The sequence below is a fragment of the Chlorocebus sabaeus genome, chromosome 12 (genome assembly GCF_047675955.1).
Source record: "Chlorocebus sabaeus isolate Y175 chromosome 12, mChlSab1.0.hap1, whole genome shotgun sequence".
Taxonomy (NCBI): Eukaryota; Metazoa; Chordata; class Mammalia; order Primates; family Cercopithecidae; genus Chlorocebus; species Chlorocebus sabaeus.
This window is the reverse complement of record NC_132915.1, coordinates 63,135,721-63,157,067: the sequence shown is the minus strand read 5'-3', so window position 1 is coordinate 63,157,067 and position 21,347 is coordinate 63,135,721. Positions and strand designations below refer to the sequence as shown.

General features: G+C 46.5%; 1 protein-coding gene across 1 annotated transcript in view; it reads right to left on the bottom strand.

Moving 5' to 3' along the window:
* The window catches only part of DNAI1 (dynein axonemal intermediate chain 1), a 65,207-nt gene that overhangs the window by 21,898 nt on the left and 21,962 nt on the right, over positions 1-21,347 (bottom strand). Inside the window, exons 2-10 of the mRNA XM_073021741.1 lie at positions 15,913-15,945; positions 14,116-14,214; positions 13,839-13,919; positions 9,917-10,043; positions 9,214-9,338; positions 8,850-8,969; positions 7,785-7,844; positions 6,044-6,178; positions 2,199-2,283 (exon numbers count right to left, since the gene is read on the bottom strand). Of these exons, the coding sequence (XP_072877842.1) occupies positions 2,199-2,283; positions 6,044-6,178; positions 7,785-7,844; positions 8,850-8,969; positions 9,214-9,338; positions 9,917-10,043; positions 13,839-13,919; positions 14,116-14,214; positions 15,913-15,945 (865 nt within the window). The remainder of the gene's footprint in view (positions 1-2,198; positions 2,284-6,043; positions 6,179-7,784; positions 7,845-8,849; positions 8,970-9,213; positions 9,339-9,916; positions 10,044-13,838; positions 13,920-14,115; positions 14,215-15,912; positions 15,946-21,347) is intronic.

The window sequence follows — 21,347 nt, the reverse complement described above, 5'->3', positions numbered from 1 at the left end:
TGATCTTCTTTTGACAAAGGGTGACCAATTAGAAAATGAATCCTGTCATTCAGTGAAGCCAAGAACATGCCCAGGCATTACCCTGACATCTCCTATAGTACCCATACCTTGAGGTTGCGGGACTTCACTCAAACCTCAGAAATGTCTCAGAACAAAAAAGATTCAAGTGGTCAGAGAGGCATGAGCCTTGATTACATCAGAGATTCCCCAGCTTGGGTTATCTTTGAAAATACTTGAATTCAGAGCAGAGATTAATTGGTAACACTTCTCTATTTTCATGTCTCCTTCATGATTACACTTTCCCAAAGGGAAAAGAGTATGCAATTAAAAAAAATCAAAGTTCAATGCATTTTTATGTGATGTGTTCTTATAAATGAAAGTGGTTCACCAAGGCCAATTTCTCCATGGATATTAATCAGGTTTGCAGCCCTTTGGTGGGCCACTTGCAGAGGCTGGGTTTCAGGAAGCCACGCTGTGTGAGTGACAAACTCATTCACAGCTGCTGTGTTCTTTGACAGCTTTGAAAAGCACTCAAGGTCGTTTTCCAGTCTGAATGATAACGAGGGGGCTTGTTTAGGCTGCTGCTTTTGGCAGCCCTGGTTTCTGTGTCCCATGGGTGAGCAATGAGCATCAAGTCACCAAGAAGAGCCCTAGGCTGTCAGCAAAGGAGACCAGCCAGCATCGAGGAGCTGCCAACTCTGGGAAGGCAGCTGCTCCAAATAAATGCACAACCTCTTAGGGAAATACAAGCCACTTGGGAATGTGCTGTTCATGCCATGGGAAGGATTCCATTTCCCTGACACTGTCAAAGACACCAGAATTTCCCAGGCCCCCAGGATTTAAGCATTTCTGAATCAGTCTCTTTCTTCATCTCATCACTAATTAATCACCAGGATAGATCTATTGAGGGTGTTTACTTGAAATGCCTCTTCCAGCTCAGTGGCTTTGCAGCCTAGCGGCAAAGTGCTTAGGCGATGGATCCAAAGGGCCTGTGTTCGAGTTCTGATGCTGCCATTCACACCTCACACTAGCTGTGACTTTGAAAAAGTGGCAACATCCCCGCCTGAGTTTCTCATCTATAAAATGGAGATAATAATGGTATTCACCTCACAGTGTGGCTGTCAGGAACAAACAAAATAATAACATGTAAATTGCATAGCACAATGCCTGACACACAGGCTACTCCCAGTGAATGCTGGAGCTTGTTTCTCACAATTATAACTGTTCCCTTTTCTCCATCCCTTAAGACACAGGTTAGGTCAGGTATAGTAAGGCCCCTTCCACCCCACACTTGAGCATCACCTTCACCTCTGCACTATATTCTACCCAATCACATCCTCTTCCAACCTTGCTCTCATCCGGCTATGTCCCTGCCTAGAAAGTTTCAGTTCTCTGAACTGTCTGCAGAGATAGGTCATATTCCTTGCATGATATTCAAGGCCCTTCATAAATGGGCTCTAACAACCTCTTCTGCCTGAACTCTCACCTCTTTTCAATGAAGCCCCTGTTTGGGTCAGGGAGCCTGCTGCCCCTTGTCCCCAGGGTGCATTCCTATTCGGTTTCACTGCCAAGACACTGCTGATGCCATCCCTGTCCAGAACATCCTCCCTGTAGCTATCTTCTCTCTCACACTCTGCTTCTCCCTTGGCATCTAGCTAAGCCTTCTCTAAAGCCTTCCATAACTACTCACACTCATCCCTCATTTTCCTTCTCTCCTACGTGAGGATCCCCAGAGTGGTTTCTGTCTACCCCATACATTCCGGTATTTATAGCATTCCCAAGGTGCACTGAGTAGAGGACAGAGCATAGAATGAGGAAGCTCGAGACCCGTTTGGGCTCTCTCTGCCGCTCACTAGTCAGGTGACCTTAGCCTTAGCTTCCTCATGTGTAGAGTATGAGCAAGTTTCTGCTCTGCCTGCCTCCCAGGGTTATCAGGAATATGAGATTGGATCAATGTGCAGGTATTCTTTGCTGCACCATTTCCAGATCTCATCAGTATGCACATTGTTTCTAATGCCATCAGTCATGGTTAATCCACATAAGTCTTGTCTCCCCAGTGACATCCAGAGGACAGAGGGATTATTTTTTCTCTGCTTGCACCTATAGGACCTAGCACGAGACACCCAAATAACTCAAGCTTTTATGAGAATTTTTTAATACAGACAATAATAGTGGTTGCCAGAACTTCAACTTCTTACCTTGAGCAACGTCATCGTATGTATTCTGGTTGACCATCCGCTCCACGATCTTAGCAGCCTGGGACACTTTGATGATATCATCAGTCTGTGGGGATACAGAAACTTCAGGTCCTCATAAACCAGCACTTGGCAAGGTCATATGTCCTGAGCCATATCACACCTGTAATTGATTCAGCAGTGCCTCTCTGACACCACTCACCCCAGATAGCTCTGTAAAGGTTTCTCTGCATATCTCAAGACCCAGCTCATGCCACTACCCTCTTCTAGGAACTCCTACCTCACAAGTGGCACAAAGGGTCTGAGCTGATATACTTGGTCCCTGGGTAGAACCTGCTTCATGCTTTCATTCTGGACTTGTTTTCGAGAAGGCCTATCTCTGAGCACAAGGCAGGGCATTGAAGAGAGCCCAGGAAGGGTCTGCAGCAGAAAGCAGACAAAGGCAGGTTGGAGCCTTCTTTGGTGGAGACAGAAAAGTTTTACCAGCTCAGAGAGTGACAGACTCCCATTAAAGGCTTCAGAGATCATCTGGTTTTAGCCCTTACTCAAAGGCTGAGGAAGGCACCAAGGCCCAAAGAGGGGAGAGACATGCTTATATACATGGAGTACAAGGCAGAACTGAGACTCCTATTTCCAGACCCTCCCCATAGCCCAGACCAATGAGAAAGCAGGAAGCTTAACTTCAGGAAAACGTGACTCATCTTGAACCAAAAGGAAGCTTGCCATTGTATGAAATTCCTTAAATCCCCAAGAAGAGGTGCTTGGCAGGCTGACAGAAGAGCAAAAAGTTTGGGACTGACAGGAAAGGCCCAGAGGCTTTAGGGCAGGTGGCAGGAGTGAGCCAGCTGAATGGGCAGTCCTCCCAGGTGGGGCCAGGGGGCCAGCCCCATGGCTCCCAAGGATTCAATGTCTCAGAAACAGCAGTGTCAGGTAGCGGTTAAAAGGATGGGTTCTAGAGCCACACAGACCTGCACTCCTATCCCATCCCACCAAAATTAGAATTCAGTGGCAACCTCTGGCAAGTTACTTAGCTTCTCTGCATCTTAGAGTCCTCCTGGTAAGTGGGGGCAGATGGTGGCATCTGCCTCATCAGGTCATTGTGATGGTGAAATGTGATAATACATGTTAGTGTTTAACCCAGCTCCCAGTGGTGATGGTGTCAGAGGAAACGTGCAGAGTAGTGCAGCGGAGGGTTACGAAGTCAATTCTGGGGAACTGACCTTTGAGGACCTTTTGCCACGCCTGAAAGAGACTCCAAGTTTATCTTAGAAAACTGACCAAGGAGGACATTAATTGGAGTCTTGCAGTCACAGACCTCAGAGTTCACCTGGTTCCAGCTATGCTGTCTATTCTCTGACCCAGAGCAGGAATCCTCTCCCCTTAGCAGCTTCCTGGCAAGTGTGACTCTCCCCAGGTCAGGCAGTGTTTTCTGTGGCCAGATAGCCAGTTAGCTGATACTACCCCCTGCATCTTCTACCTATGGGACCCAACTCTGTCCTCTGGCCACAAGGAATTGGATGCTTGGTGATAGCTCCTTTGAAGTAGGAGAACACAGCCATATGCCCTCAAGTCAGCACTTCCTCGGATGACTCCTCCCAGCTCCATCAGTTATGACATGGCATATCAATAACAACAGCTGCCAGTTATTGATCAGTAGCACAAAAGTGTTATGTTAGGGGCTGCCCTTGTATTATCTTGGGTTCTCATGAAAATCTTGCAAAGCAAGTATCATTAGGGTATCTTTACAGATGAAGAAACTGAGGTTTCAGAAAAACTGAGCTAAAAAATGGCAAAGCCAAGATATAAATCCAGGTCTGTAGGCTCCAGGGTCCATGCTCTCAGACCCACACAGCCAGCCAGGGCCTCCCCAGCCTGACCACTCCTCTCCTGGCCCTGGGAGATGCAGGTTTCCAGTTGTGTTCTGAGGAGATTGTTGTGGGCTGTCACCTCCCTTGTCCCAGCTACTATGCTACTGGAGCAGTCACATATCTGTGTTGGTTCTGACTGAACTTGCAGCCTGTGAGCTCTTTCCTCCTTTCCTACCTAATCATTCAGATCAGACAAATGTGCATTGATTTCTGTGAGTTCACCCAAATCATTAATGAGACAGAGAGCTGAGGTCCACCAAGGAGGCCCTTCCTATAGGATATCATGAAGTTTTTATCTTTTCTCCTCTCCAGCACATTTGAGTTTTCTACCCACATAATCAGACCCTGTTCTTTGAGGAAGCGGTGTCATTCTTCTCAAGTACTGGGCCTGGGCAATGGGGAAGGTGACTGCCTCTCCCACTGTGTTGCACAGACAGCCTGGCCCAGTACTTGGGATTTCTAATTATTGCCTTGGGGAGAGGGTGCACACCAAGGCATTCACTGGGTGGGGCTGGGGAGGGTGTCCTGCCTCCCATGTGGACTTAGTCCAGAGGGCTGGAACCTGCTTGTACCATAGTCTTCTAAGTCAGCTAAGCTGGAAGAGTCCAGTGTGATGGAGAGGGATGGTCCCTCATCCCTGAGGATATTAGATACCAACTCTGGCAAGGCTTAGAACACAGGTCAGATTCTAGTCTCAGCCACAGGGACTTTTCTTCTGGTTTCTAGGTCCTGGTGATTATAGTTGAGGTTTCTGCAACCATGGGTCCCAGCATAGACCTCATAACCCCGATGGATCTTCATGTGAACCTTGACCTAGGCCAGTGGCCCCTGTGAAGCCTCTAACCTCTAGAGAATGGATCAGGGGAAGCCAAGGGTCTGCACAAAGTAGCAGGGCAGGGGCTCCATCTTTCACCTCAGAGTTCCAGTACCCAGCACGACCGTGATCACTAGGTACTTGGTCAGTGGTCAGTGATTGAATAAAACAGCATTGGGACAGCTCCTATAAAGCCAAGGCAGGGGACCCTCAAACTTCCCCTAAAATGTGACATGATCAGGATAATGAAACAGAATTAAGCAAGAGTGGACACACCTTAGGCATAGGAAGCAGCACTTCCTTTAACTGGTCCAGCTTCAATTCTGGAGTGGAGCAGAACCACTTCCCCCAGAGCAGCCATGAGAACTCTCCGAGGTGCTGAAACCAGTCCCCAGATTCCTGTGGACATTGTCCCTCCCATGCCACTGCAAGTCAAACCCATCCTGATCCACAATGGGACTCTGGTTCCTGATCCAGATTTCTCTCTGTTAAACGGACAAATGTGGCCCTTCAGCGTCTCCCTGTGGCGACCCTCCCTTCAGTGACTCCCTATAGTTTCATCACTGTGACTCCCATGATGATCCCCAAACCTATGCTGGCTAGACCCATAGTGAGCCCCCCAACCATGACCTTTATAATGACTTCTACATGGCTCTTCATGGAAAACCTAGCCCAGGGTGGCTAAATCCATTGGCCTAGCATTGGTGGTACCTATGATCATCTCTGATATGGCTCCTGGCCCTGAAGATTCACCTACAGTATAGGACACAAGTAAACTCAAGTACTGAAAGTGAAAAAACATCTCACTTTCCCAAATCCTATAAGCCCTTGCCCAGGGAAGTGGTGCTTTACCCTCACATCCCACCCCCACCCTGAGCAGACTCCCCAGCCCTTCCAGAAGGCATATAGTGCTTTCAATAAGGAACATGTCTTCTGTTACCCTCTAGCTCAATAATTCTGAAATACTGCTAGCCTCCAGATCTATCTTACTGTGGGGAGGCATGGAACGCTAGAGGCAGTTGTAGCTCTCCTCACATCTTCCCCTAAGGAAAGAACAATTTATACCTCAACATTAGCCCCTGATTTAAGTATCTGTGAACCCCTCCAAGACAGCCAAGGCCTCATTCAGAAATTCTGTGGCAGAGCTGTAGGAACTAACACCAAACCTGAGACTCCATAGACGTCAGCTTCCTCATGGCCATCTTCCCTGACTTTTTAGCCACTGGAGTCTTTGCCTTCTCTTTCTCTTTGGTCTTTTCCTGCTTCTCAAGTTCCTCTATGTAGGCATCATAGATCTCCCACTAGGCAAGGGTGAGATGAGAAGGATAATTATAAGGTGAAATCTTTACCCAGACAGCTCTTTTCAGCCTTCAAGACTTAAGGAGTTGGTCATGTTAACGCTGGCCACAAGCATCTTCTACTTGGCCCATTGGAATTATGTATTCAATACCTGTCTTCCCTACTAACAATCAGCTCTGGAACAAGAATGAAAGAGTTCTAAGGACATCTCTGGGCTGGGCTTATATACCCTGAAACCCAGAGGCTGGGTCTTCAGCTACATATCAACATTGTTCTAGCATGCAGCCCCCAGCAGGTAGAACAAATGGGCAAACATCAGGCTAGTTCCCATTTTTGTTGGTGATTTAAAAGACTCTGAACTAGAACATTAAAAAAAAAAATAGGCCAGGCACAGTGGCTTACACCTGTAATGCCAGCACTTTGGGAGGCTGAGGCAAGTGGATTGCTTGAGCCCAGAAGTTCAAGACCAGCCTGGGAAACATGGTGAAACTCCATCTCTACAAAAAATACAAAAATATACCAGGTGTGGTGGCATGCGCCTGTGGTCCCAGCTACTCAGGAGGCTGAGGTGGGAGGATCGCTTGAGCCCAGGAGGCAGAAATTACAGTGAGCCAAGACTGTGCCACTGCACTCCAGCCTGGGTGACAGAGCAAGGCCTTGTCTCAAATATATATTTTATGTATATATCTTCATCTCCCCGCCCCTACCCCTGGACGTGGCATAAACATACTGGCTCAGGCTGGCTGTCTGTGGCACTGACCACACCTCAGCATTAAAAGGAAGTAAGCAAAAGGTAAAGGAACATTTGATAAATAGATCTGACAGGAAGAGAAGCCCAAGGATAGTAGCAGAGGAAGCAGCAAGGATTTAGGGCTGGGCAAATGCCCCTGATCACACCGTGTGCTCCCTAGAGCTGGGCAGTCACTGCAACCTGGAGGTCAGATAAGCAAGCCTTACATTTAGTAACTCCCCCACAGTCTCCTATTCCACATTGCAAAGTACTCCGATCTTTGTTATCTCATTCAGACCCTCCAACAACTCTGTGAGGCAGCTTGTCATCCTCTCTTTACAGAGAAAGAAACTGAGGCAGTAAAAGTGGCATGGTTTGCTCAGGATCTTAAAGTATGAACAGAAAATGTGAGGTCTGAGATCAGGTCTCCTGGCACCATATCCTGTTCAAATAAGCGTGGCCATCCAGGAGGACTTGAAGAGGGGCTGCAGGAACACTGCAGGCTGCTGGGAGGGCAGGGTCAGAGTGCTAACACTTTGGAGTCAGTCACAGAGTCACAGAGTGCCACAGGTTCCAGAGAGTCCGTGGAAACAAATGTTCTCCCCTGGCCATGGAAGAAGCTCCATCCAGAAGCCATGCCTATTTCCAGCTTGGACAACCTTGCCCTTGAGTCATGTGGCTGGCCCACAGCTCATTGGATAGGGACTTACTGTCTCATGTGCCTGGTGTTCAGAGCCTGGATGCTCAGGACAGTGAGCAGAGAGACAAGCAGATGAGGAGGGCAGACTTCCAGAGGAGCCCTTGACCCAGTGTTGCCTTTGCTGCTAAATGAGGAAAGGATACATAGAGGTGGGTGGTAAGGGGTTTCAGGGTCTTACCTGATTGGCTGTGGCTGAAAAGTTTGTCCTGGGAGGAGGTTCCATCTGGCATTCTCGATCCTAAAGAACAAGACAACAGGAGACCCACAGAAAGCCCTCAACTCCTTCTCACTTATTCTAACAGTATATCTTTGAGAGAAGCATTTTGGTTGGGGCTGATGGAGGTGTGGGACACAGAGCTGGGCAAGTAAAGAGGGGCTTGGGTAAAGAACTGAATGATGCATTCAAAGCCCATATTGTGTCCATTCTGGCCTCCTTCAGAAGAAGTATAAGCTAGAAAGCAGGGGCAGGGAAGCCTGACTGTGCCCATTTTAACCAAAGCACAGTCCAAGTGGGGGATGAACAGATCTGCAGGATGCCAGGCCAGGGCATAGAGGTCAGCCCCTGGCAGGCCATCAGACTAACACCCCTTGCCCTGAGAAGGCCTCTCTAATACAAGGGTCTCTGGCTCCATCAGGGGAATGTGCCCCCTTCCCATTGTGTATCACCCAGATTACCAAATGTCAGCATAGGGACCACACAGGGTGACGAGGCACTGTCAAAAACTCACCCTGTAGACCTCGCCCTCCATCTATAGATTCATTTCTATAGAACTTGCCCTTACGTGTGAGTCTCTCACCTGAAACCCTGAGAGGCTCCCTCAGCCTGGTTCTCAGGAACCTCTCTTATGAGTCAGGGAACTTTCTGGCCTTTGCCAGCTGGTCTATCACAGAGATCATCAACTTCAGTTGAACTGGCTCCTAGGCCTCCTGTTCCCTGAACACACTGTGGCCTCCCCTCCCAAGTCCTAATTTCTACCCCTCTACAAAGCCCAGATCCAGTTGAAGTCTCCCAGTGGAGTTTTGGGAGCTCTAGCCTCCATGTTACTCCCTCTAAACTCCTGCCTGGATAGCTTACAGAAACCTAAACGCATGCTCTCAGCTCTCCTTGGGGAGATAAACTGTAGCATCTGTTGTCCGGTCACCCCTGCCAGGCTGAAGTCTGCTTGGGCCAGGGTCAGGCCTGCTTCTTCCCTGCCAGGCACAGTGAAGAGCTGCAAAGGGGCTAGGGTGGGGATTGCTCTACCCGGAGAGGGTTGTTGAAGGTCTGTGAGGCCCTCTCACTGAAGTTGAACTGGTTAGTGAGCTTTCGCTCCTTGGGCTGCTTAGGAGTCATCAATTCTTCTTCAGTCACTTTTTCAGCTGCCTGAAAATAAAGATCCAGTGGATCAGGACTCAGCTGTGAGAAGGTGGTAGAAAACTGGGAGATGGGGCAAGTCCTGTTCTGCGATAGGAAAGAGGTAGGAGAGTGTGATGCTGCCAGACACATTGGCACCTGCAGCCTCTTTTCTCACCTTTGGTCTCCCTCCTCCTTTCCCAAGTTACCCATGAAGCTTCCATCCACAACTTTAGCTGGAAGAAGAGGGACGCAGAGCGATATTATACTGTACCCCAGCTGCAGGCACATCTGTTTGACTGCCAGACTCAGTTTCTAACTCCTTGGGCTCTTCATCTTCTTCGAGGTTTTCTGTTTCTGAAATCACCTTGGCAGACTCCTGAGAACCTTGGTAGGATACTGCCAATGAGTTCAAAGTCTAAGCCTGCTCTCCCAATCTGTGGCAGGGAGGGCCTTCTTCGTTTCTGCTTTTCAGACACTACCTGTCCCTGGGGTTGTTCTTGGCCTGAGTGTCATGGGTTAGCTCCCTGACCTATTCAGGACAGCCGACTATTGAGCCTTTTTTTTTTTTTTTTTTTTTGGAGACGGAGTCTTGCTGTGTCATCCAGGCTGGAGTGCAGTGGTGGGACAATCTCAGCTCACTGCAACCTCTGCCTCCCAGGTTCAAGTAATTCCCCTGCTTCAGCCTCCCAAGTAGCTGGGACTACAGGCACGTGCCACCACGCCTGGCTAATTTTTTGTATTTTTAGTAGAAATGGGGTTTCACTGTGTTAGCCAGGATAGTCTTGATTTCCTGACCTCATGATCCGCCCGCCTCCCAAAGTGCTGGGATTACAGGCAAGAACTACCGTGCCCGGCCTGGACTTTATGTTAATAGAGGCTCTGCAAAGTACTGGCTTAGAGGTATACTCCCTAGAGTGACCAGAATAAGGGGAACAGGCTCAGGGCTGTAGCTTCAGGATGGCCCAGAGTCCTACCTGCCACCAACTCATCACGGTAATGCTGCCGCCGTCCTTCATCTGAGTCTTTGGGGATCAGGTTCCCAACCTGGGTGTAGTGAACTGCCAGTTGGTTCACAAAGCCAATAAGCTTATATGTGCCTTCCTAAGAAGAGAGGGGCTGAGTCAGACTGGGGGTCCTTAAAAGAGCTGGAGTCAAAATATAGTCTGCTTTCATTCTCTAAGATCAAAGACAGTCCATCTTTGTTAAAGGGAAATGTAACTCACCAAATCCTCGGTTAATCTGAAGTTTTCACTGCATTTTGGTTTAAAGAAGAAAAGGAAGAGAAGGCAAATGAAATACAATCTTTTTAAAAGTTATCATCAAGGATTTATTTTAAAATACCTTGCCTTTCCAACCTCAAGTGGCTCCAGATTTGCCTATCACCGGCTTATATGTCTTGTCTCCTACTTCCATGCCAAGGGTTTCTAGTTCACTTGCCATACCACATACCCTGGGCAGATATAGCCATCAAACACACCTGGCATAGCCCTCTCTTACTGTACTTAGTGGATTCTAAGCCTGGATAGATCCTCAGAGACAACCCCAATCCCCTCGTTCCATGCAAGAGGACCATGGAATTCCAGAAAAGATATGGGTTGGCATTTGTCCGGGTCACACAGCAAATGAGAAGCAGGATTAGGCTTACAGCCCGGGTCATTTTGTTCATCCATTCTTGAAATAATTTTTGAACAGCTTCAATGTGCCAAGTATTTTCCAGGTGCCTGGGATATAAAGCTGAGAAAAAGTAGACACAATCCCTTATTTCACAGAGCTTAAAGTCTGGTTCCTTCAGATAGCCTCCTCATTGATCAGCACCCTTGCAACCACTAAAATTGACTTGGAGACCTGAGATGTCTTCCTTCTTTTAAAACAGAACTGCAAATGCTTTTCAAGCCATATAGAAACTATGTTTGTATGGCACACTATGGTAAACTCACAGTAGAGGAAACCAGTTCATGGGGTCCAGCTGCACAGATCTCCCTGCCCCTGGAGGGCTGGAAGGGCCGCCATCACCCAAGTTGGGAATCTCTGTATTTAAAAGTCACCACAGAGCCCTTCCTCTTTCAGTAACTCAGATGTATGGGAAGATGAGACAGTGCGGTGGTTAAGAGCATGGTCTTTGGAGGCAGGCAGAATTGGGTTTGAATCTTTATCCTGCTTCTTATTATCTTCATGACTTTGGGCTTAACCACTCTAAGCCCTAAGTTCTTCATCTATAAAAGAAGGCTAATACTATCTAATTTGCATGATAATTGTAAGTATTAAAATAATAAAAACAACCTATTAACAGTGTCTGATACATAATAAATGCTCAATATTAATGTTCAATAAAATAGTAACTATTTTCATGATGAAGATTCCCAAGGGAATAAATTACCCTTACAGTTTTATTTGAGATTTCACCTTCTTCCTGTCCCCAGTAGTTGACTGGGATCTTCCTCTTCAGTTTAGGAATGAAATCCATACTCCATTGCTTCTGTGAGGGGAGGGAAGGCATGCCTAGATCAGAACCATCTGCCTCCCTACTCCACCACATCAAAGGAAAGTAGCAGCTTTGGGGACCTAAAGCTATTTCAGGACCAATGAGATGGAAACCAGCTCTGTGGAAAGATGCCACCAGTCATGGGAGGCTGTTGGAAGGTTGGGTACGGTGAGCTTTCCCAGGAGACTTGGGCTCCCAAACGAAGAGCAAGAGGAGTATGTTGAAATTGACAAGGCAATGCCAATCCTTTGCCTGTAGTGTGCTTCCCATGGCCAGCACGCTGAATTCTACAGAGGTCCTCTTTCAGATGTCAGAAGGACAAGAGCCCACAGAGTGCACTGTGCTCCAGCATAACATCAGGGAGGATAAGGCAGCTTCCCTCTGACCTTTTCGGGCTGCCCAAAGGAAGCCATTTGCAAAACTCACGAGTAGCACCTTTCAAGAAACGTTTCCGGGGCCGGACGCGTTGGCTCACGCCTGTAATCCCAGCACTTTGGGAGGCCGAGGCGGGTGGATCACGAGGTTAGGAGATCGAGACCATCCTGGCTAACGCGGTGAAACCCCGTCTGCACTAAAAATACAAAAAATTAGCCGGGCGCAGTGGCGGGCGCCTGTAGTCCCAGCTACTCGCGGGGCTGAGGCAGGAGAATGGCGGGAACCCGGGAGGCGGAGCTTGCAGTGAGCCGAGATCGAGCCACTGCACTCCAGCCTGGGTGACAGAGCGACATTCCGTCTCCAAAAAAAAAAAAAAAAGAAAGAAAAAAGAAACGTTTCTGGATTTGTGTAGGGGTTGACTACACAATCTTAAATAAGAAGCAGTGTGTTCAAGAAATCTTTCACAAACACTCGCACACAAATGTTCATAGTAGCATTAGTCATAATAGCCAAAAAACAAACAATTCAAATGAATATCAACTGATGAATAGATAAATAGAATGTAGTATATTCATACAAGTGAATATTATTTGGCAATAAAAAGAAATGAAGTAGCGACACATGCTACAACATGAATTGAAAACATCATGCTAAATGAGATGAGCCAGTCACAAAAGACCACATGCTGTATAATTTCACTTATATGAAATGTCCAGAATAGGCAAATCTATAGAAACAGAAAATAGTTTAATGGTTGCCAAGGGCTGGAAGGGATGGAAGACTGAGGGGGAACAGCTAAGTGGTTTGGGGTTTCTTTGGAGGGAAGTGAAAATGTTCTAAAATTGTGGTGGTCATTGTACAACCTGTAAATATACTAAAAGCCACTGAATTGTACACTTTAAGTGGGTGAATTGTATAGTATATAAATTAAATCTTCATAAAATTTTCAAAAAAACAAAAAAAGAAACTGCTTGTCTGCAGGAAAGAGGACAGGGAGAGAGGGAGGTTTCATTTTGACTGTGTTTTCATTGTTTTTTGAATCTTTTGAAATTTGTACCATAGGTTTCTATTATATTTTCAAAATATTATACATATATATTTTAAATTATTTTAAAGAAACAGTGTAATGTCGCTTTGGAGTCAGACAAACTAGTTGAAATCTTGCTTTGAATTCTGGTTATGTGACTTTTGTAATTTGTTTATCTAATTTAATCTAAATTTTCATAAAATTAGAATATTAATAGTCCTTATACCAAAGAAATGGGAGGATTATATGAGATATTCTATGTAAAAAATCTAACATAGGACCTGACACTGGCACACAGTAAGCATGCAACAAATGGGTCTCAGAATAACGAAATAGGAAACATATGCACCCCTTCCACTGCAGCGCAAATGTACTTGGAAATTCTCTTCAGTTCATACCCACAGGCGCTGACATTGCTATGAGTGAAAACAGTATTGTCCCCTATATAGGCATACCAATATGTGTCTACCAAGTCAGAACTTACCCACCCATGCCATGTGTACTAAAGGAGGGCCCTGATGAGGTCACAGGCCTGTCTGGCTGTGATGTCAAGAAATGCTGAGACTGGAGCCTGCTAGAGCTTCTCCAATGGGGCTGGGGGTGGGGAGGGGAGAAGACCAGCTCCTTTTGTCTAGAGGGAAATTGTACTCCATCCAGGTCCCTGGCTAGAGGAAAACTCAGCTTTTGAAGACTCGATAGTTTATGTTAGGAAAAAATGTGTTACATATATGAGAAAAGCATTTTTCTAACCAAATGATTCATTTCAAGATTCCTGAAAAGACTGACTCTGCAGGACACTTAAGACCACAATTAGCAAGACTGCAAGGGAGATTCATAAAGAAATTTCAAAAACTTCTAGAAAACTCCATGTGAAATCTCAGGAGTCTAGCCAAGGACCTCCGTTTAAAAGTGCTCTCCTCTAGAATTACTGAGAGGCTTTTGCAATGTAGCAAGTCACTGTCACTCCAAGGAGATGGGTATAGATGTCCCTGCCCAGGAGGGGATGACTTACTTTGAAGCTGTACCTGACAATGTTCTGGGGTGCGTGTGGGTTGTTGGCTGTCAAAATCCGAGTAAACTCCTCTTTTAACTCCTGAGGGAGAGAGATACCAAGAAAGTCATACATGAAGGCCCCCCAACCCTATCTGAGGCTTAGGAGGATCCCCCAGTGTATCAGCAGACTTCTCACACCCAGGTTCTGGGCAAGCTCCTAATCATGTACTAAGGAAGAACACATCTCTGAAACTAGAAGAGGTACAAGGAGCAAGGACAAGAGGCTACTCACTCACCGCATCAGTCAACTCCAGCTGGTCAGGGGGTCTAACTGTGGCTTTGGATTGGGCCCATTCATCTGTGCCTTCTCCCACTTCAGTCCCTGAATCTTCATCCTAGACAAAAACCTCACATGAGTCTTGGGAGTGTCTGCTCTGCTTGGACAAGCATGCAGGAAGCCCCTTCATTCACAAACACTCCCAGAAGCCAAGCTATGCCCCTTGTACGTAGAATACAAAATGTACAACATACAACTCATCAAAGAGTCCAAAATAACTGCTCAGGCCAGAGTTCTCATTGCCTGGAAGATCCTGGCCACCTCTGCCCTGGGGGTCAGGCTTAGCTGGAACTCAGAATGTTGTAGCAGGCCTTTGGCCCCAGTAGTGGGACCAGAAGAACTGGTTCCTCCCTACTGCCTTCTGTAAAGCCCAGAAGCTAATGTCTAGGACCAACAGCCAAAGGCAGGGCTTTATGCAAAGTGATTTAGACATCAAGAAAGGATGACAAGCTGTTACTTCAACTCTAATTTCTATTTTATGTTCCCAACTGCCACCTTAAGGTTACTCAGTACTCTCTGTACTTAGTTACTTCAAGCCTCAGAGTCCCATTAGGTCCTTGGAGCAAAAAAATCAATGTTTCCTTTTTTAGCTGAGCATGGTTTGCCTTTCCCTGGCAGACACTTAAACATCTTGCCAAAGTGGCCCATGACATATTTTTTTTAAATGTTTACCCTCACTAACAATCGAAGTTATACAAAATAAAACATGCATTTTTTTTTCACTATAAAACTGGCAAACTATAAAACAACCAAAAGTAATATCCAGCATTCATGAGGCTGTGGGAAAATGAACACTCACAAATTAGTATAACCTTTCTAAATATCAACTGGAAAATATTTATCAAAGCCTAATAACTGTTTATACTCTTTGACCCAAATTCGTACATGTAGGAATTTATATTAAGGAATATGCCCAAAGATTTCAGTGCACTGATGTTTGTTAGAGGATTGATAATAACAGTGAAAAAGGAAACATTTATTTTTATTTTTATTTTTATTTATTTATTTATGTGAGATGGAGTCTTGCTGTGTCACCCAAGCTGGAGTGCAGTGGCACAATCTCAGCTCACCATAACCTCCACCTCCTGGGTTCAAGCAATTCTCTTGCCTCGGCCTCCCAAGTAGCTGGGACTACAGGCATGCACCACCATGCCTAGCTAATTTTTGTATTTTAGTAGAGACAGGGTTTCACCATGTTGACCAGGCTGGTCTCGAACTCCTGACCTCAAGTGATCCACCTGCCTCGGCCTCCCAAAGTGCTGGGATTACAGGCATGAGCTACCACGCCCAACCAAAAAAGGAAACATTTAAATGTCCAGCAATGAGGCATGGTTGAACAAATTATGGTACAATCTTAAGGAACATATGGTAAAATATTATGCAGTAATTTCAAATGATGCTATAAAAATATATTTATTAGCAATGGAAGGCACTCTAAATATTTTATGTGAAAAACATGTTATAAAATAACATATACAGTTTGGTTCCACTTAAAAATAAATAGATCTCTCTTATTTCTCCAAAGAAAAATAATCAATAAATAAATACATGTAATTTTATATATGCATAAAAATATCTGAGAGGATGTAACATCACATGTTAACTAAAGTTGTTATAGGATGGTAGGTTTAAGGGCGATTTTAACATTCTTCTTTTAGTTCATTTGCATTTTCTAAAAACATATAGATAATATTTTCAACAACAAAAAAACACTATTAGTATCTTGCTAAGAGACCACGGTAATCTCAGCACTTACTCTCTTCCTGGTTCCTCTGCCTATGCTGATGCTCTAAATGAAGAACAGAAAACAGAAGGTAAGTCATAAGCAAATTGACATGGAAATATCATAAACAGTATTTCAGGGAGGCTCCTGCCCAGGGATCCCACAGTCAAAGGACGTTGAACCTTCCCAAGTTTCAGAAACAGTTTCAGAGGCAACATACTCTTATTCGCCCAGCCAGAGAGGTCCTATATCTGAGGCAACCCGGTTTTAGCATCAGTGGGACTGACCCGTGAAGAGCACGACCAAGCAACTTAGCACTGGGAATTTCTTATTTGCAACTAGTTCAACAGATATTTTTAAAGCATATTCTAAGTGTTCATCTCTGTACCAGGCAATAAAGGTATTTCAAAAACAGGTTATATTCATAAACACTTTTGGGGATAAATATATGCTTTTCATGAGCAGACACTTTATTTGCTTTGTACACTGCTGCACAAAGCCCTAGCATCTAGAACATTGCTCAGAACATAGTAGGTGTTCAAAATACTTACTGAATAGGTAAATGAATGCCATCAAAACCCATTAGTCATCATAACCCTGGGAAAAGTGCTTTTCCTCTATAATCTTCAGTTTCCTTATCAGTAAAATGCATAGGATTGGACACAATAACCTTCTGTTCTAACATGCTTAAATTTAATGTTCCAAAGAGCAACATGCTCAAATCAATTTGATAAACATTAGTGGAGCGTCTAATTGTGTGTCAGGCACTAACCTAAGCAGTGGGAGAAAGAAAGATGAGGTCCCTGCCCCCGTTTGCTCAAGGTCCCTGGAGGACAGATGAGTGTGATCAGTGCTCATCACTCACCCACTCACTCACCCACCCACTCACCCACTCGCTCACTCACCCACTTGCCCACTCACCCACCCGCCCACTCACCCACTAGCCCACTCACCCACTCGCCCACTCACTCACTCGCCCACCCACTCACTCGCTCACCCACTCACTCACCCACTCACTCACTCACCTACTCACCCACTCACCCACTCACTCACTCACCCACTCACTCACTCATGCACCCACCCAGTCACTCACTCACCCACCCAGTCACTCACTCACCCATTCACTCACTCACCCACTCACTCACTCACCCACTCACTCACTCACCTACTCACCCACTCGCCCACTCACCCACTCATCCACTTACTCACCCACTCACTCACCCACTCACTCACTCACGCACCCACCCACTCACTCACTCACCCACTCACTCACTCATTCACCCACTCACCACTCACTCACCCATTCACCCACTCACTCACCCACTCACCCACTCACTCACCCACTCACTCACCCACTCACCCACTCACTCACCCACTCACCCACTCACCCACTCACTCACCCACCCACGCCCCCACCCACTCACTCACCCACTCACTCACCCATTCACCCACTCACTCACCCACTCACCCACTCACTCACCCACCCACTCACTCATCCACTCAATCACTCACGCACCCACCCACTCACTCACTCACCCACTCACCCACTCACCTACTCACCCACTCGCCCACTCACCCACTCACTCACCCACTCACTCAATCACTCACGCACCCACCCACTCACTCACCCACTCACCCACTCACTCACCCACTCACTCACCCACTCACCCACTCACCCACTCACTCACCCACTCACCCACTCACTCACTCACTCACCCACTCACCCACTCACTCACCCACTCACTCACCCTCTTATTCAGCACACGTTCCTTTGAAAGTCAGCTCTGTGCCAGCAACAGAGATATGTGTGCACAGGGCATGGTGGAAGTGCATGGGGCACCTACCCAGTCCGGGATACACAGGAAAGGCTTCCAGAGGTGACCAGATGGAGTTTTGCTCTTGTTGCCCAGGCTGGAGTCAATGGTGTGATCTCAACTCACTGCAACCTCTGCCTCCCAGATCCAAGGATGCTGCTGCCTCAGCCTCCTAAGTAGCTAGGATTACAGGTGCCTGCCACCACGCCAAGCTAGTTTTTTGTATTTTTAAAAATTTTTTAAATTTGTTATTATTATTATTATTATTATTTTGAGACAGAGTTTCACTCTTTCGCCTAGGCTGGAGTGCAGTGGCGCGATCTCGGGTCACTGCAACCTCTGCCTTCTGGTTTCAAGCGATTCTTCTGCCTCAGCCTCCCGAGTAGCTGGGATTACAGGCGTCCGCTACCACGCCCGGCTAATTTTTGAATTTTTAGCAGAGACGGGGGTTTCACTAGGTTGGCCAGGCTGGTCTTGAACTCCTGACCTCAGTTGATCCACCTGCCTCGGACTCCCAAAGTGCTGGGATTACAGGCGTGAACCACCACGCCCAGTCAATTTATTTATTTTTGAGATAGTCTTACTCTGTTGCCGAGGCTGGAGTGCAGTGACACCATTTCAGCTCACTGCAACCTCCACCTACCAGGTTCAAGCAATTCTCCTGCGTCAGCCTCCCAAGAAGCTGGGATTACAGGCGTGAGCCACTGCGCCCGGCCTATTTTTTGTATTTTTTTTAGTAGAGACAGGGTTTCACCATGTCGGCCAGGCTGGTCTCAAACTCCTGACCTCAGGTGATCCACCCGCCTCAGCCTCCCAATATGCTGGGATTACAGACATGAGCCACCGTACCTGGCCAGAGGTGATGATTTCTTAGCTGGTGTCAAAGGACAAGTATACATTGTCTAGGTGGAGAAAATGTTTTTCAATAGGAGAAAACATCATGTACAAAGTTGGCCAGGCGCGGTGACTCATGCCTACAATCCCAGCACTTTGGGAGGCTGAGGTGGGCAGCTCACCTGAGGTCCGGAGTTCAAGACCAGCCTGGCCAACATAGCGAAACCCTGTCTCTACTAAAAATACAAAAAAATTAGCCAGATGTGGTGGCACATGCCTGTAATCTCAGCTATTCAGGAGGCTGAGGCAGGAGAATTGCTTGAACCTAGGAGGCAGAGGTTGCAGTGAGCCAAGATCACACCACTGGACTCCAGCCTGGGCGACAGAGTAAGACTCCATCTCAAAAAACAAAAACAAAAACAAAGAATGTTCCACCAAACAAACCAACAAAAATCCTACAGTATATATACAGAACAAATAGGTGTTTCAGATGATCAAGCATGAGGGGACTGGAGATGTGAGGGAGGGGCTCTTGGAAGAAGCAGGCCTAGTGCACTGCAGGAGGGTTCAATGCAGCAGAGGAGCCGAAGGGCACATTGGAAAGAAACCTCTGCTTCTAGCTCTGTCAGCCTCACAGGTGTCAGGCTTACCACCTGTGTGATCTTGGGGGAGCCTCCGTTTCCCAAATGCAAAGGGAGGGAGTTAGACTAGATGGGCTCTTACAGCTCTTGCATGATAGGGTCTTTGGGAGAGGGTTGGAGGGTGGAAAGGAAGAAAGGAATTTCAGGGAAAGAGAAAAGCATGTCTCATCTTGGGCTGGGATTGCTGCTGGTAGAGCAGGCAGTAGGATTCAAATTTCTGTCAGGTTGCCAAGGTTTCCAACTATAGGAACACTTCTCTGAGGCTAAGTCACACAAGCCAGAGAGCTACTTTCCTTTGAAGAACCTCTGTTCCATAAGGTAATGGGATGGAAGCATCACAACGTGTAACAACTTTCAGGCTCACAATAGAGCACAGGAGGGCCAATCCCAACCCAAACCACAAGCCTTAAATAGAAAACGAGATCCAGTTACCGCTGCCCCCTGTAAATATGTCTGTAAAACATTTATCTGGCAATAAAAGAACTGACAAGGCAGTTTGAGTGTAATTGTTTTTGGCAGTTGGAAATATTTCAATTAACACACTATAAAAGCCACACTATAATAAATGCAAAACAGGCCAGTGAAATCAGCTACAGCCCTAACTTCCCAACCAAGGCAAAGGAGATAGAATGTCAAGCTGCCACTTTGGGCCCTTGGTCTTTCAGTATGAGAAGCCTGAGACAGACAAGCCTGAATTCCTGAAAGGCTTTTGATAGTTGCTCCCGGAAGCTATCAGGCTACAGAAGAAAGTTCAAACTCCTCCCTAGCCCTCAAAACTCTATTATCTGGCCCCAAGCCTCCATTCCAGCCTGCTCTCCCAGCAATCATGTGCTAGGACTCTGAGGTGCAGTCCAGCGAGTTTCTGAGCCTGGCCTGTGTTTTCCCACCTCTCCACCTTTGCTGTTACCATTCCTCTGCCAGGAATGCCATCTTCCCCTTCCCTCTCCCTGCTTCCACTATCTCTGCCTAACAAAACCCTACCCAACTAGCCTCTGCTAGTCCTTTATCTAACTTTTCCTTTTCCACCTTTCTCTTACCTCCCTCTACTCTTCCTTTCCTCACTTTAAGCAAGGCTACCCTCTACCTTCCATCACAAGTACTGAATGATCAAATGTAAATAGACACTGTTACAGTCTCTGGGTCTGGTCTACAGAAGGGAATAGTATTATGAAAAGAAGCATCACACTGCAGTACACATAGGAGGCATCTTGGTGTTCTTATGCTATTGACCAAAGAAGATCCTCTTCTCTTGGATAGGTCATTCTATTTGGCCAAGGGAAGATGTCTATGAAAGAGTGAGGCAGGGAGAGGAAACCCTCTGAGCCCACGGCAGACAATTTAGCCCTGCTGATCAATGGAATAACAGATGTCTCAGCCTGAACTCTTTCACAGCAGAGCATTTTTCCATTCTTTTTGTTGTGGGTTTCAGGTGAGCACTGTGAGATTAGGAACTGAGTCTTATTCGTTTTTGGATCACTAGCACAGAGGCTAGCACTTGGATGGAGGTCATCGCTCTTATAAAAGTCACCAATTACAACTCAGCTGCCTAGTGGTCGCTTCTTGGTTCTCTTATAGTACCTGACATTGCTGAGGGCTCCCTCCCTCCTTCTTGAAACTTCTCTACCTTCTTTTCCATGTCACTGATCTCTCCAATGGCTCCCCAATATCCTTGACCTCTCCAGGGATATATGCTTGACCCTCTGGTCTTCCTATTGTACACCCTCCCCTTGGATGCTCTTATCCCCACCTGCAACTTCATCTTCCATCTTATGATAAAGCTCAAATCTATTTATTATTATTATTTTTTCCCTGAGACAGGGTCTCATGGCCAGGCACTGTGGCTCACGCCTGTAATCCCAGCACTTGGGGAGGCTGAGAAGGGCAGATCACTTGAGGCCAGGAGTTTGAGACCAGCCTGGGCAACATAGTGAAACCCTATCTCTACTAAAAATACAAAAACTAGCCGGGCATGGTGGTGCACGCCTGTAGTGCCAGCTACTCAGGAGGCTGAGGCAGGAGAATCACTTGAACCTGGGAGGCAGAGGTCACAGTGAGCTGAGACCAAAAAAAAAAAAAAAAAGAGAGAGAGAGAAAGAGACAGGGTCTTGGTCTCCCCATATCTATTTCTGAAGCTTAGATTTCCCAGAACCTCATATTCAAATTGATGACAGAGTACTCA